Source organism: Chenopodium album, chromosome 8 (genome assembly GCF_948465745.1).
Source record: "Chenopodium album chromosome 8, dcCheAlbu1.1, whole genome shotgun sequence".
In the NCBI taxonomy this organism is placed as follows: domain Eukaryota; kingdom Viridiplantae; phylum Streptophyta; class Magnoliopsida; order Caryophyllales; family Amaranthaceae; genus Chenopodium; species Chenopodium album.
In genome coordinates this window covers 60,090,149-60,107,208 of record NC_137841.1, presented here as the reverse complement: position 1 = coordinate 60,107,208, position 17,060 = coordinate 60,090,149, and the positions used below count along the sequence as shown (strand labels likewise).

At 34.7% G+C, this 17,060-nt stretch overlaps 1 protein-coding gene across 4 annotated transcripts; it reads right to left on the bottom strand.

The window, feature by feature from the left end:
- Positions 1-791: 791 nt before the first annotated feature.
- On the bottom strand, positions 792-12,835 carry LOC145556189 (histone-lysine N-methyltransferase ASHH3-like). 4 transcript variants are annotated; one of them, XM_081617834.1, is made up of 14 exons: positions 12,665-12,835; positions 12,340-12,422; positions 9,164-9,293; positions 8,721-8,832; positions 6,343-6,442; positions 4,980-5,058; positions 4,728-4,899; positions 4,571-4,651; positions 4,298-4,424; positions 3,480-3,507; positions 3,288-3,354; positions 2,937-2,985; positions 2,763-2,846; positions 792-1,019 (listed from the first exon to the last, which is right to left on the bottom strand). In XM_081617834.1, exons 2-13 carry the CDS (start codon positions 12,397-12,399, stop codon positions 2,769-2,771), a joined length of 1,083 nt encoding a protein of 360 aa, XP_081473960.1. In that variant the 5' UTR covers positions 12,400-12,422; positions 12,665-12,835; the 3' UTR covers positions 792-1,019; positions 2,763-2,768. The 4 variants fall into 4 exon arrangements, with proteins under 4 accessions (XP_081473960.1, XP_081473957.1, XP_081473959.1 ...); XM_081617831.1 differs by having other exon boundaries at positions 4,250-4,424; positions 12,665-12,833; XM_081617833.1 differs by having other exon boundaries at positions 792-1,016; positions 4,250-4,424; positions 12,665-12,833.
- Positions 12,836-17,060: the final 4,225 nt, after the last annotated feature.

Below are 17,060 nucleotides of genomic sequence, written 5' to 3'. Positions count from 1 at the left end.
CACGCCACCCAAAACCCACGAACCACCACCCACGCCACGCAGAAGTCATCGGAACCCACCCAATAACCACTGAAATCCACCCAACAACCACGAAATCCACCCAATAACCACCGAAATCCACCCACAAACCACGAAATCTACCTAAGAACCACTAAAATCCATGAACCAAGAAATCAAGCTAACAACCACGAAAACCACCCCAGAACCACCGAATCCACCCAACAACCACTGAAAACCACCCACGAACCACAAAATCCACCTCAGAACCACCGAAATCCATGAACCAAGAACTACGAAAATCACCCAACAACCACGAAATCGACCCAACAACCACGAAATCCACCAAACAACCACCGAATTTCACCCACGAACCACCCCCACAAATCTGCAAATCCACCCACAAGCCACCAAATCCAACCACAAATCAAGCAAACCACCCAAGAAAAACCAGATCTAAAACTCCCTATTAGAATGAATTGAAATTTGAAGAAAGATGAAAGATTAAGATGATGAAATGAGAGACGGAGGAGAGAGAAAGATGAACTGAGAGATGGAGGAGAGAGAAAAATTAATTTAATTTAGATTAAGGTTATAATATTTCGTAATAATAATTTTTAAATGAGGGCATTTTGGTCATTTTAACATAAAAAAGTTACTAAAATAGGAAAGAAATAAGTTAACACCCGTTTTTGGTAAATATTGTAAATAACTGTTAACAAAGGTAGTGTAATGGAAAATAATAACTACTCCAATATAAGAAAAGTTCAGAACTTCAGCAAAAAACCATCAAGGATCAGAACTTCAGACAAATCCATTCAGGAGGAACAGGGTACATATGTAACAACTTAGTAACTTACAAGTTCTTACTCTTTATTACCAATAAAGAACACAAAAGAATGATTGATACATGGGTCGATAATGATACAGGAGTTAGTAAAAATAATGTTGCCAATTTGATAATGTTCAATCCTCTCCCATCTTGGAGCATTCTTTGTTGAGGTTAAACAGCGGATCGTCTTCTGCAACACAAGAAAGAACAGTTGAATTGAAGTTTCAGATGGCCACAAATCCACCTCAAAAGGGGTTAAAGGAATAACGGGAAGGGGGGAGAGGCAACCAAATTTATTGTAGACATCTCCTCAATGATTTTCAAAGCATAATCAGTAATTCAGTATCACCAACACAATATGAAGGAAAATATAGTAAAAGCAACGTACAGAAGTTGTAGGTTATTCAGTTTTAAATTTCTTCCTGAAGATGACAGCTACGGTTTTAAATTTGCCAACCTACTTGAGTACTCAATAATCTGTACTACTCGTATTTGCCAAAGAAATCTGAATGGCAGATAGACTAATTAGAATATTGTTTACCTACTTCTTTTCCTGCAATAAATCAAATTTTATTTTTACCAACAACACATTTACCATTTTCAAGTAAGCCATTTTCAATTTGCTGAAAGGCATTCAGCATATCATCTTAAAACCTCAAGTTCAATTCTTCTATAATCCCACAAAAAGCTCAATTGATTTTATGAATTGACGCAAATACATGTAACAAAAAGCAGAATGAAAAAAAATTACAGATGATGGGAATTTTTATGTAATAATGAGATGATTGAGATCAAATATGTAGAAAAACAATCGAATGTATGAATGTCTTCAATAACTAAAAGATTTTACTCATAATGGATTTATCTCCTCATTCCTCATTGAAAACCTACATTTTAACATGTAATGAAAATTTTCAAATTCAAGAGAGATCCTACAAGAACAGATATACGGAGTGCACACCTTAACACATCAAGTAAAATATTAAGCAATCAGATAAAGCAAGTTTCAACACAGTTTTGCAATAAGATCAGTTACACAGATAGCAGAGACATCTCCTGCCTGAAACCCAGACATTCTGCAGAATAATATATATAGTTTAGAACTCATCACTTACGGGAGCCTCCAGAAAATTTGTCTCTTGAGCATTAAAACCCCTATTGTAAATTACACTAGTAAAATACGGAGTATCAGGGATAAAACAAGTCAAAAGGGTTATTATTAAGCCTTCAAAATAATAATTGTCTCAGATTTTCCAAATACAAATCCCAAAAAAAAAATTTAAATGCTTATAATAAATTTTTCAACATCCATATTTTTTAAAAAAAAAATAAATAAATAAAAAAAAAAAAAATAATAATAATAATAAATAAAAAAAAAATAAAAAAAATAAAAACATTCCAGAACTTAATTGCTTAGAGGATGCTGGTGCCAGTGCTCAGAAACAGGACAAGTATCTGGTCCAGCTTCAGTTTACTCAAGAACCAAATGGTCAGTGAGCTCTACTTGTTCTCTACATGAAGCAAATAAGGAAGTTTCAGAAGCTTGTTCTTTAAATTAGTAGTATTTGGCATAATTCTTGTTGTTTTGCATGCATGAGGACTAAATTGTGATCAAGTTGTCGATCACAAGCTAGTTGGCAGCAAATGTCAAAGGTAATTCACTAAAGGTCTAAATGAATGACCTTCAGAGCCATGGCTTTACATCTTCCAACAAAAGGGCATAGGGGACAGGAACAAATGTCATTTAGCAAGAAAATGAATGCTTAAAATTTGTAATCTTCAGTTCTTCACTAATTACAGGTGATTGCTAGGAAAAAAATGAAAAACATTAATGAATTAAAATAAGGAAAAACAAAGTAGCCATCATATTAGCACCCAAGCTAAGGCACAATTGAGATTAGGAGACACAAATTAGAAATAAACTTGTACTCACCCTGAACTACAATAAGAAATTACAAAATTCCCAATCTACTTTGGACATGTCAATGAATTCAGCACTGCCATCTGCAAACATGATCTGCAATACAATAATGGTTTGTCAGAGATTTTAACTGGGCAGTACACTCAGCAAGTGAGCAAACCACAATAGACATGAATAAATTCTCACCAAGTGCTTCTTCGTAGTGTTATCAAACCGCTTTATAATACCAAATGTCCTGTAATAACTAATATGTCAGCAATTCACTATGCATCACACAATGGTTCTCTCATAGTACTATTTAAAGTCTAATAAATTTTGCAACAAATAGCCTTAGGGCACTTAACCCTTAGGATGGTATAAACTTCATAGAATTGATCTCTTTGAACAAAAAAGCAAAATTTCGTTTAAAAAAAAGTCTGGTAATTAAGGCCCCAAAAGTTTACATTCAATAAGAAGGCCACAAATTAAAACAGCGTAGTAAAGAGAAGTGGTCCATGGACTTCAAAGGAGGAGAATGGTTAGTTAAGTAATAAGTACCTACTATGGTCAGGACGGGGAATCCTGACAACCTCACCAATGCAATTAAAGGAGCACTGTCTTTGATCTGTGACAAGATAGAACAACATAACCATGAAACAAGTTCTTCATGGACCACCAGTACCCAACCTTTTAAAAAATAAATTAAAATTGGAAACAAAGGAATATTAACAAATGATCAGAAATCTTTACCTCTGTAACAACTTCCATTCTGATAAACCTTAAAAGGAGAAAAAGAAAGCATTTTAGTCTAGGTAAAAGCTAATTGTGCGACAAAACAAAAATAAAGCTGCAAAAATAAATTAGCAACAGTAAAAGAAAAAAGTACCAGACTTGTATTCTAATTGTTTCAGAGCTCTATTTGATCTGGTCACACATATTCCAGATTGTACAAGAGTATAAACCATAAATTTTCTAGCAACCACCCAAACATCCAGTTTCCTATTAGTTATCCATTAATTTCCTTTTTTTTCATATCCGTACTGTAAGTTCAAAAGGACTTCAGTGGTTCGCTTGTTTGACAAGTGAGACCACCTACCTTTGGAGTTAATATTAATCTTATATGCAGTTACAAACTCCAGTACAATACCACACTGCATTAGTAGCAGCAACAAGAGGCATAATGGGGAAGCTATTGTTTGGTGTGACCCCAAATGTCTTAAGTATACATAGAGCCCTCAAATCTCTGCCATTGCAAAACAGGGAATATCATAGACAATGGTTCGAATGCATATAGGTACAGCATATTGGAGAACATAGAGCCTTCCTTTAGTTGAACCTCACCCAACAAATTAGACATGGATTTGTCAAGAATTCACTCTCAAGATTAGATTTATCAGTGAAAAACATCACAAATTTTGGTCTAGTGCTCTAGCTAAGATTCACCAATATTAAATTTCAAGAAACCAGAGCCATATTCATATAAAAATCACTTGATAAGGAAATAGACCATCACAACGTACATTTTTTCCCAACAAAATTGCTTTCACTTTGGGAGATGATGCCGCTACCTGGCGTGCAACTAATTTTAATGCGGCATCAGATGAAGGCATCTTCTTGTTAGGTTTGACACCAAGTTTACGTCTACAGCTATCAGCACCACAATGGCAATCTTGATCTGCACCAAATTGAACAAACCTGCTAAATTCATTAGCTTGGTTTGTATAGAAAAGAAATTATGTCTTGTAAGTCTGCAAACTGCAGGCATTATAACCCCTTAACATTGTCCAAAACAAAAGCAAGCCAATAGCAAATGCACAATGAGATAGTCTTTAAGTACTTACTGATAATCATATGTCAAATGCTCGCCCTTTTTAATGTCACGCGTAGCAAATATACCAATTCTTGTTTCTCCATCTATACTCCTAATAAAACAGGTCCAAGTCAATTTCGAACACAATCAATGCTTCAACAAATTAGTTCAAGGATCTAAACAAAAACCATTTCTGCATCTCTGTGTTGGGACAGCAACTATGATTAATGTATCTTGATTTGTTCCCCTTCTCTGTGGCATCGATTACCATGTCCCGGTTAATCTCACAAAGATAAAAATTTGTTTCCCCAGTGCTTTTCATGCGCCACAACCTTTCTTCACATAATTTATCGTCAATTACTGCACCAGTGACAAAGATCATTCAATGATTGGAAAAGGTGGCAACATGGAAGCATAACAGTAAGAGCACAAGTAAGCACCTTCTCCAACATATTCAATAACAAATTCCCCTTGCTTAATATCTTCAACAGCCACAATGCCTGCTCCACATTTCTCAGTCTACAAGAAACACATAATCTTAAATTGGCACCTTGAGAGATCAGAACAAATATTATCCATAAAATGCAATAGATCCTAGTTAAAAAATAAACTATAAGCATCCTCCAAAATAAGTACGTAAAAGTACAAGAATGTAAAATTCAATGGCCAAGCAAAAGATTAGAAGATTTCTGCATCATTCAATTCACTTAGAAACAGGGACGTCAAACACATAAAAGAAGACAAGGCCAAAGTTGCCTCTGCATATTGAACGCTACCATGAAGATGATGTTATTGTCACTAACTCACAATTGATCCCAGTATCCCACCTATGATGTCTTCCCATATGAAAAACAGACTCCAAAGACTTCTAGTCATTTTAGAGTATACTGGATCCGAATGATACTCAGCATCTACTTATTGGTCTTGTCACAGAAAAATAGAAAAATGTAACAAAATTGAGAATAATTTGATAGAAAATTCCTTTTGATTACCATTTTGAGAGATAGCGCCTTACATAATCTAATTGTTATTTTGTCAAAAAGCACCTTATATGAGAAAGTCTTCCAAAAACACCTAATGGCTGCCAGTCAAAATTCCAGCCGTGAACTTTTTCTCTCTTACACATTTCCTTCATTCAATATGTGTACCTTACAATTTCTATCTTTTTTTTTCCCTTCTGTTTTTCTACCTTACAACTCTGTTTCTCATATGTTTCTTTTGCAACTCCCAGAGATATCATCTTGGTTCTCCTTCCTCACTGTTAGGTGATATCATCTTGCTGAATATGTTCAGAAATTCATTTTGTTTATCCCTCTTAATTGTACTTTTTGAGCCTCCCACTGTCTTTTTTAATTAATTCATTTATTAGATTCTTTCCGATGTGTAACATTGGCTTAGTGGACAAGTAATTTAGTTAGTTATTGAAGTAAGAATGAATAAGAATATAGAGGATATTGAAGAAGAATATAGAGGATATTGAAGGTGTAGTGAATAAAGAGAGTAGGGGAGAAGGTGAAATTGGCAGGAAGGGGGGGGGGGGGGGGGGATATAAATACAAAAGAATCATTCACATGAGAATAAAGGGAAAGAAAGAAAATCATTACCGAAATTTGACTTTTCTGGCCGAAAACTGTATACAAGGTGACAATTAGAAATTCTGTGTCTTATATAATCCTATAAGGTGCTACCTCCCAAATAAGTATTTAGAAGGTGATTTCTCACAATTTTTTCAAAAATTGACAAATTCAAATATTTTAAACAAAAGAATAAAAAGTTCTGATAAAACCATGAAAAGATATAAACCTGCACTAGTTTCAACTTTTTCACAGGACGCTGTTGAAATGGTTTATTAACACAATCATCTCCACATTTACAGTTTGAGGAGCAGGTGGAGAGTAACATCCTGCAAAAAAGAAATATTTAATTATTTCACAAACATCCATCGCCAACAAATGAACTTTTAGTCAATAACAGAGCAATTATGTTCACCCAAACAAACTCCTAACCAAAAAAGATCAAGATGCTATTGCAAATATTGTGGAGCACATAAATTATAGTTATCCTCTCCCCATCAACACAGATCTTCCTTCATAAAAGACATCCTATGTAACAATTCTCAAGCAGAAAAGGACACAAATTAGATGATCAGGGTCATTCTGTGGAGTACAATTAGTCAGTGTTTTGTAACAGGTTAGATTCGGCGAAAACCCTCACAAGAAAGAAAACCTAAATCCCAGGATAGATTCCATTTCCACATTTTACCTTGAGATCATGTAATTAGATACGACAGAATCCTCCCTTAAAATTAAATAAAATAACCATCTGCAGCTACTTTTTTTTATTATTGAAGAAATCATTTGAATGCTACTAGTTGCAAAATACCTATAAACTTTCAAAATGCATTCTATCACACCGTTATGACAGCTGAAAAGCCTGATGGTATCTAAAAAATGAACTAACATCCTAAAAAAACAAGCCTCTTTTATAGATTTCCGAAAAGAGGGAATGAGACTTGTTACTTCATATTGGACTGGTGGTGGCAGAAAATCTTTAAACTCTTCTCAGAGTAATGTATAATATACAAGCAGTAAGCAGAAGAAATGCCGAACTGCAGGCATTTAAACCAAAATCACAGATTCTTTATTATTCTTGAAACATTCAAATGTCTAAAAATAAAAGAATAAATTCAGCACAACAATTTAAAATCAACCATTTTCAGCAGCAAATAAATGTCCAGAAAAAACATTGTAGGTAAGCAAGCCTGATATATACAGATAAATGTACCTCAGTAGCTCGACGGAATGCAACTGGACAATAATCAGATATTATTATTTCAAAAAAAAAAAAAATGGGTGTTTGTCCAGTGTCATGTAGCCATCATCACTTACAACTGTCAAAATTTTGTCCCAGCCAATATTTAAAACCTGTAAAGCACTTATGTGCATTGAGCCAAGGAGATAACCCAACTTAAACCATATGCAAGGAAATAGTACATAGTACTAGTAAGAGAAATTCAAGAAGCAATCATTCATCTCAAAGCAATCAGATGGCATTTGAAGTTGTTTACTTATACCCAAAGAGGTAAAGATGCCTACAAAACAACAATATCAAAGCCTTAATCTCAAGGATGGGACCGGCTACGAACCAAAAATGTATCTCCTATGGTCGTGTAACAAATCAGGCCAACACACCACCTGTTCTTCACACTTGCAGCAGAAGGCAGAAAAAAAGGGGTAAGCTAACACACCACCACAAGGGGAAGCACATCCTTAAAGCTGGTAGTTGTTGTGTTGGCTTATTAGCTGCCATGCTGGCTTTTAGGGATGAAGATAAGAATTAGAAAATGTAGGAATTAAAGTTGTACTTGCTTAGCTAAGTAGTATAAAGAGGTAGAGAGTAGTAGAAGGAAGATATGCAGAAATTTGTATTGGAGAAATCTTAGAGAGAGTTTGAGAATTATAGCCTCAAGCTCTTTTGAGAGTAATGGCCTAAAGTTATTAAACCTATCCTTCTAACCCTTTGCGCAATTGTCGATCAAGATTCAAGCTTCCATTGTTATTCTTTCTTCTTATTCAATCAATTTAATGAAATCAGATTATCTAGTCTATTACAGGTCATCAACCATGATCCTTTTCCTCCATTACCTTCTAACAAGTGCTATATGTTCATGTAAACCCAAATACCTCATGGCCTTAACTGTGAACCCAATTCATTGAAGTTAATGCTTCAATAGTGGTGCATTGCTAATTAACACTCTGCAACTACTAAGAGGAACACCAATCATGATATCAATCTAATTTTCTAGTGTTTATTCATGTTGGTAGGAAGTCTATTAGGTGTGCCCACAGCAATACAGCAACTGGATTGTGTCATCAGACACAGAAATGTACGTAATGTTTATCCTCATTAGACATAAACAGCCCAATTGTTCATGATGAAAAGAGGTCTATCAGGTGAATCCACAGCAACTGAATTGTGCCATCAGAAAGCAGACAGAAATGTATGTAATGTTTACAGCTTTACACTCATCAGACATAAATAGCCCAATACTAAGTGGTCTACATTCTTTAGAAATATAAAGGAGCACATAAAATATCCAGGTTAAAAAAACATGTACATCTAATCTCTAATGTTCATCAGAAACAAACAAATACATGATAGAAGTAGTTAGTCCTACTTACCCACAGTGGCAGTCTCTACCACAAGAAGCATTAGATCCTGTAGATGAACTGCAAGTGCAAAATATACCATCATCCTCATGGCGCCTCTTTGGTTTCTTAGTCACATATATATCTAGCTTTGTTAACAATAACAAAAGAAAGTGAAGAAAGCAATGCTCAGCAAAAAGAAGATGATCTATATAATGTGAGAAAAATATGACACAGAAGAACAGGAGTAGGATTATCACAAATGATCTGTATTCCACCTTTAACTTGAGACAACCACAACCCAGTTAACTACAACTCTACAACTGATCTTTTACAGATTAATGCTGAGAAAATTATAAGAGCTTAAGAAAAAGATAGCTACAGTGCATATCACTTCTAGAAGCAAAAGAACATCACATGACACTCCATAAATTTCCCAACTATGCATGAAACAAATTTTTAATTTTGAAGGATACTGCGTCTTATAAAAATATATGGAGCAGACTGATATTTATTTAACCGGTCTGGAAGTTCAAACTCGACAGGATTGCCCAATTGCTTTGTCAGCTTGTTGAATACATTCCCAATCCCAATCCGTTCTGCAGACTGATAAGACAAAAAATAGAGGAGTAAATATGACATTATGACAAAGAATAAGAATAGAGCTCAAGGGGAAAAGAGCAAATCAGTTACAGATTTTTTTTTGGCATAAACAAAACAAGAGACATCCAAAGACTAAAAAGCAAGATACAATACCAACCAAAAAAGGGCAAAGGCCCAATTTAGCATCATATGATTCAGTGTTCATAGGGACAAGTTTTCCACCTGATTATTCATACACAAAAGCATTACACTATCGTTTTGAGTTATGTCAGCACAATCTAACCTCAGCAAATTCCATAATTTTTTATCCAACTCCATTAAAGCCACTCAACCCAGAAATACAGTGTCCTGGCTTACAACCTTTGCAGCCTTACCCAAAGGAAAGGATAAACAAAAATAGTAAGACATAATGCATAAAAGGGGGTGGTCAAGGATTCAAGTTATCACTTAAAAAATCAAAGAGAAATCCAACAAAGCTGTAAAAATAGAATTGGAAAAATAATGTCATCAGTTGTGGTGGTAAATCTTAAAAGCATGCTCAATTCACAGTTGTGGGTTAAGGATATCTTTCAGGATCTGTATAGCTGTGCAAGCTTGGGGAAGGGGGGAGCAGGGAGCAGTCCTAACTCCTAAGTTAGGAAATGTGGTTGACATATATTTTCTTAGGTAGTAAGGCATAGAAATAGCAGTAATTTGTATGATGTGTTCCATGGGAGAGGTTTAGAAATGGGGAAGTGGTGGTGATTCTCCTTGCGTCTGTAATGACGGGGAATAATTTAAGGTAGGTATTTAGAAATTTGTGAGGAGCGCTGTGCAAATGGTGATGGTGGTTTCGATGGTGGGGACTTGTTTGGTGAAGGTGGTTGTGACTTGGGACAAAATTCATATCAACATTGTAAATGCAAAAATATGGTTCAACATATTTCTCTAACTATTGATTGATCTCCAGATTTAGTAATAATCATAAATAGAAGAATCTCTAACTATATATAAAAAAGAGTTGTCCCCAGAAACGGGAAAGGTTTAGAGAAGAATCAATCGAACCTTAGCAAAGCCTATATAAACACTATGACAGTTTAAGGGGTCCAGAAAATTACAGGAAATTTCACTCTAGTGGTAGCAAGAAGCCAAGAACGCTTTAACATCCATTCGAATAATATTAATCTTAGTCAAAAGGTTGCCACATCTAGCTTTAAATACCTCAATCAGGTAATCCCTGTAAGCAATATGAAGTTTCTCAGCTCAATTCTCACAAATATAGATGTTTTTGGAAGTGGTAGAGGAGTTGTTGTAAGTTATAAGTTATAACGTAGAGAGCCCCTTAAATGGCGTAAATTAGTGAGGGAGCTTACCAACAAGAATTTCAAGTGAAAGAATTAAGTGAAAAGAAAAGAATTCTCACTGCATCAGATTGCATTGCGAACTAAGGTCCTATTCTTTATGTATAATAAGTGTACGAAAACATATGACAAAAAACTGCCAAAACACAATTCAGAAACAAAGTGTTATTGGTTTATCACTTGCTCAAGGTAGCCTCGCCAATAAACTTTAAATTATACGGTCTCTTACATGGTTTGCAAAATGCAAACATATCCCACTATCCCTCCTAGAAGCAAACTCTACAGAAAAACCTTTTTTTATAGCCTCCAACTCACAGCCAGGGGCAGACCCAGCTATGTTCGCGCTGGGTCACGTGACCCAGCCAAAAAATTCAAGTTTTAATTTATTGAAAAAAAAAAAATAAACAAAAATAAAGTCTTTTGCTATATTCTCAGTTTCTCACACCCCTCTCTCTTCCTCTATTTCTCACGCTCCTCTCTCTCTCTCTCTTCCTCATGCTCCTCTCTTTCTCTCTCTTCCTCACACTCCTCTCTTTCTCTCTCTTCCTCACACTCCTCTCTTTCTCTCCCAGTCGTCCCCCCTTTCCTCCTCCCCAGCAGCCCCTGCTTTCCCCTTCCCTAGCAACACAACCCCCTTCCCCGCCCTATTTTCCTTTTCCACGGCAACCCATATGTCATCCATCCCTTACATGTACATATAAAATACAACTAGAAACTTTAAAATCTTCAACAACCCAAAAAAAAAACTTCAAGAATAGAAGTCAATTGTGGATGTGGTTTCAGTTTTGATTTTCTATTGTTTCTTCAAACCGTGGATGGCTTTTCAAGTCGGCAAAACCAAAAAATAAAAAATAAAAAAAAAATAAATAAAACTTTAATTTCTGTTTGGTTGGGTATACCGGGTGGGTCGGCGATGGCTGGGGTTGTTTGATTGTCGGCCTTGGTGTCTACGTTGAGAGGGTCAAAGGTGGTGGCTCGCCTAGGTGGGTACGAATGGGCGGTGAGCAGAAAGTGGATAACAAGTTTTTGTTTGTATAATTAACTTGGGTATTTTTGACAATATTGGATTGTTTAATCTAAAACTGTGACTTAATTTTCATAATGACAAGGAAAAAAGACGTGTGATATACGAGTAACAACTTTCTTTAGTCCCAAATGCATCTACCGCCACAAAATCCTCCTCTATCACAAAATTATCTTCAACAAATTCTACCTCCTAGATCAATGGGTATGCGATCGATGGGTGATGGGGACCCAGCACCCATTCTGGATCCGCCACTGCTCACAACAGTCACAAGGTGGAGCAATTTAGTAACTCAAAGTAGTCGAACTACTTAACTTGAACTAAAGCTTATTTCAAGGCTCCAAATTTCACAAATTCTAGCAAAAACAACTACGAAAGAAGATGGCCTACTCTTAAGAAGGATTTGATTTTTAAGTTAATTATACAACAAGATTTATGATGAAGATTGTGCAGTCTATGTTTAATTGTTTTGGCTCACATAAAGCTCAACCTTTGCTCGATAACAAAGTACTAGTAGTGTACTAAAACCAAGTGTCGGAGCCAAGATTTTAAACTTAGAAACGCGTAATGATGAACTGAACACAAACATAAACAATTTCTCATTATCAAATTCAAATAACCAAAAACATTGTTAAATAATCAATAGCTGTATAAACTCAAAAAAAGATGGTGAGAAAATACTAACATTCAAACATGTCCGTTCCTGAGCAAGAAAAGGTCCATTTTCATGGTTTGGTTCTGACATTAAAGGGTTATATAAACCAAAACCTGCAACAAATTAACAACCAAAGTTGACTCAATTATCAAATTAGGCTCGAAATTAAGTTAAATTCTAACAAAATTCTAGCAGAAAAATAATTCGATACAATCTTTCATAACTTCAGTAATTATAATCAATAGTCCAATAATCCACCTTAAAAGAACCCTAATTTTACTATGTTTGTAATTGAATTAATGATTAAAATTGCGAAATTGATATTCTCTTGAATTAAAAAAAAAAACAATATTACCTCGGAAACTGCTTCAATGGAGAAGAGAAAGCTCATAAACCGCTTCAATGGAGAATTCAGAGTGCGATTCAACGGAGGATTCAGCGAACGCTTCAATGGAGGGAAGAGAGGAGGGATGTGAACAGTGAAGTGAAAAAACTTCGAATGGAAAAATTAAACTATACAACTACTGTAGATCTAAGATTTAGGAGGATATTAATGACACGCTAAAATGGGTTTAAAGAAAATTTTGTCAACAAGTACTGTATTCAAATAGTATCTCCGATTTTTATTATTTGCAATTTTTGAATATTTTATATTCGATAAATAATACTCCAAAGTTCCAAATAATAAAATCGGAGGTAAAATTACTTTTGAGAATTATTGCTATTTAAATTTTAAAATAAAAAAATTTTAATGATCACATAAAACTTCAAATGACTGCGGTAGAGAAAACAAGGAAATTTGGGGGCCGAATACAATTACGTAAATTGTTTTTAATTTCACAATGTTGTAGATTTAATTTCTCGGTTGAATTTAAAAAAAAAAAAATTCTCTATTAAATCTTAAAATTAGGGTTTATGGTAAAATAAATAAATAAATACATGGTGAATTTAGTGTTTTACGAAATTGAGGGACTTGGAGCAATTGAAGTGTATTACCCGATTTATGGATAATGTAAAGCATATGTCATCATTTAGGGTCCATTCTGATTGACTAAACTGAGCTGCAATGAACTGAACTTATTTGAGCTGAACTAAACTGAACTGAATATTTTATGAGAAAAGGAAATTAAGAACTGAACTGAACTTATTGAAGCTGAACTGAAGTGAAAATAAGCTGAAGAGAATAGGCCCTAATATGGGTTTTTTTGCGGGATATAATATTTTAAAGTGGGCTCCCAATCAAATGCTAGTTGTTTTTAAAAGTTGTCATTTAAATGGTAATTATTGTTGGCAAATTTTCCAAAGCAAAAACTGATTGACTTGGAAACTTAGTTAAACAGAGTCAGATTTGATTTGATTTCACCCGAGTAACCTAAGATTCAAGCTTATTTTGCAATACCGACTCAAAATTTAACTAACAACTATTAGATTATTATATAATCTACCACTTCAAAGTGGACCTAAAAATGATCATAGTCTAGTTGAAACTAATTAGACCTAATAATTTTACACTACCCAAAACCCAAAAAATTACCCGACCATATAATTACCCAGCCAACCCCATCATTTTGATCAACCCCAAAGCTATGTAAGCCAAGTAGACCTAGATCTAACTGCATGTTGTTAATCTGACCTTTGACTTGTTTGGCATCATTTTTGGTTTTCAGTTTCCTATTTTTTTTTAAAACCAACAACCAAAAACAGGAAATAAGAAAAAGGTGTTTTCCCTTTTCTGTTGTCAGTTTTCAAAATTATCATGATTTTAATAAGTTTAAATAATTTTTGATTCATTATGGGGCATATATCATATACTTTTAAAAAACAAAAAACCAAAAAACAGAAAATCACAGCAATGTCAAACGAACCCTTTAGTTATTTGTTTTTAACTTGATTTAAATTATATATTTATTAGAATTAAGCATTTTTTAATTAATCCAAATTTGTATGTACCTCAATCAATTTTTTGTAATATTTTTTTCAACATAAACCAATAGAATTTGTTATTATCTTTACCTGGATACATGATTATAAACTTTATATAAAATTAGGGATTCTTACGCGCGCGATGTGCACGTTATAGCTAGCTCTTTAAGGAGAATTGTTGTTGCTGACCTTTATGCCTTATGCTATTTGCTTGGTATATTTTTATATTTATTTGCATGGTAATTTTTAAGTACTTATTGAGACGAATTAAATAAATTAGACTCATCATACAATTTTATACTTCGTAACTTTTGTACTCCATATATTAAAATTAATTTAGAATACTTTGTATTAAATAGTGTTTATATTCCAAATAGAAAAAACCAAAAAAAAATGGAGAAACTATAAGACGTTTTAAATATTGAAATAAGCCGAAACCACATTCGGGAAATTAAAGTTGCTATCGGGAATGTTTACAAGGAGGAAGAGCAGATTTATGAGGTGTTGGTCAAGCATTTTGACGATTTATTTTCGTCAGGAGGTCGAGTTGAAGCTGATGTTGTCATTGATAAGGTGGACTCAAAGATTTCGGAGATGCAATTCTTTGATTTGGCAGCCCCCTTCACTGGTGACGAGGTCCGTGAAGCGCTTTTTCAATTGCATCCCACTAAATCTCCCGACCCCGATCGTATGTCCGCAATATTTTTTTCAGAAATTTTGGCATATCGTTGGCAATGATGTGATTAATCATACTTTGGATATTCTGAACAATGTAGGTGCTATTAATCAGACTCACATTGTTTTAATTCCGAAAAAAAAAGAGCGTGAGTCTCCTGTTGATTATAGACCTATTAATCTGTGTAATGTCTTGTATAAAATTGTTTCTAAAGTCCTAGCAATCAAACTTAAAAAAGTTCTACCTACCATTTTCAGTGAGTCTCAGAGTGGGTTTGTTCCGGGTAGATTGATCACTGATAACATCTTGGTTGCATATGAGTGCTTTTGTCTGAGGAAAAAGAAATATGGGCAGAGAGGTTTTTTGGGATTGTAGCTTGACATGAGAAAGGCATATGACAGAGTAGAATGGGAAGTTTTGGAAAAAATGATGAAGAAATTTGGCTTCTTCGGAGATAATTGTGGAAAATATTATGAATTTTGTGTCATCGGCCTCTTTTGATGTGTTGGTGAATGGACAACCATCTCGGGAATTTAGGCCTTCTAGAGGACTCCGACGGGGAGATCACATATCCCCGTTCCTCTTTATTATGTTCGCCGAGGGTTTATCAGCTCTCCTTCGGGATGTAGAGAAGAAAAAACTCATTCATGGCATAAAAATTGGGAGACATGTTGAGCCAATATCACACCTTTTCTTTGCAGATGATTATCTATCTTCTTTTTGTCCGGGCAAATGAGGATGAAATAGATAAGGTTCTTGAAATTCTTTCAAACTATGAGACGGCGTCGGGTCAAAAACTTAATATGGAAAAATCGGAGGTGTCATTAAGCCGAAACATTGATCTTGAGAAGAAAAATATAATTCAGATTAAATTATCTTTTAAGGTTATCGAAGGACATGAGAAATATTTAGAGCTTCCTTCTTACATGGGAGGTTCTAAAAAAATTGTTTTCCAGAATATTAAAAAAAAAATTGTTTAAACCAGAATATTCAAGAAGAAGCTTAAGGGTTGGAAGGAAATTGTCGCAAGCAGGTCGTGAAATTCTCATTAAATCAGTGGCTCAATGTTTTTCTATCCTTGTTAGTATCCTAAATTTTCCTACTTATGCAATGCAATGTTTTTCTATCCCTGTTAGTATCCTAAATGTGGTGGAAAAAATGTGTAGGAATTTCTTTTGGGGTCAAAAGGATGAGAAAAGAAGAACTTGCTGGGTGGCGTGGAACAAGATGTGTCGAGCAAAGAACCAGGGTGGTTTGGGTCTTTGTAATATGCAGGTCTTCAATAGGGCTATGCTTGCAAAGCAAGCTTGGAGAATTGTGACGAATGAGAGCGGTCCCTCATGACTCGTGTTTTGAAGGGGAAATATTTTCCACACTCGAATTACTTTGAGGCAAAACTTGTGTCTAATATGAGCTTTACCTGGCGCTCGATTTTAAGCGTGTGAGGTGTTATTGAAAAAGGTGCGAGAAAGATGGTGGGAAGGGGAGTTTCGATTAACATCTGGAAGGATCCTTGGGTGCCCAAATTGCCTGATTTTCGCATTTACTCGTGTAAGGGGAATGAAGAAAATGTTCCAGAATAATATGTGTATGCAATGTTATTAAAATCGCGATTTGGATCGTAGAATCGGACAATTCTACAATCCTAATCCACCTAAACGATGTAAATCAATGATAAAATCGTTATGCTGTAGAATCGCTCATAGAATCGGTAGAATCGGTTAGAATCGGTGGAATTGGTACCGATTTCACCGATTGTAACCGATTCTACTCCTACAAAAAACCTGATTTTTCGAAACCCATAACTTTTTATTCCGAAGTCGGAATTAGGCTTATAATATGTCATTGGAAAGCTCTTGAAGTATAATTTCTAATAGAATTGGTTTTGTACCTATATAATTTATTTATTTTATGTTATAGACTAAAGAGTGTAAGGGTGTCATAGTTGAACCTAACTTTAGTCAATGACTTACATGTTATTCAATCTAAATCATAATAAAGCTTATGAAACATCAATTTAAATAACTTTTAAGATTCTATCCAACCATTTAAATTTTGTGGGCATAAGAATGCATTCATGAGTCTCATGCACTCAACTTTGGGAATATAAAAAACACTTTTATAACATGAGTTTGTTGTAGTTGTCATTCTT

What these genes read in the sequence shown, in the direction of transcription:
- LOC145556189 (XM_081617831.1), bottom strand. Translation starts at nt 12,399, where the DNA reads ATGTCAGAACCAAACCATGAAAATGGACCTTTTCTTGCTCAGGAACGG. An exon ending in AGGAACGGACATGTTTGAAT is followed by an intron (nt 9,294 to 12,339) that starts GTTAGTATTTTC and finishes TTGTCTTATCAG; the next exon opens with TCTGCAGAACGGATTGGGAT. An exon ending in AAAAGTTGAAACTAGTGCAG is followed by an intron (nt 5,059 to 6,342) that starts GTTTATATCTTT and finishes TGTTTCTTGTAG; the next exon opens with ACTGAGAAATGTGGAGCAGG.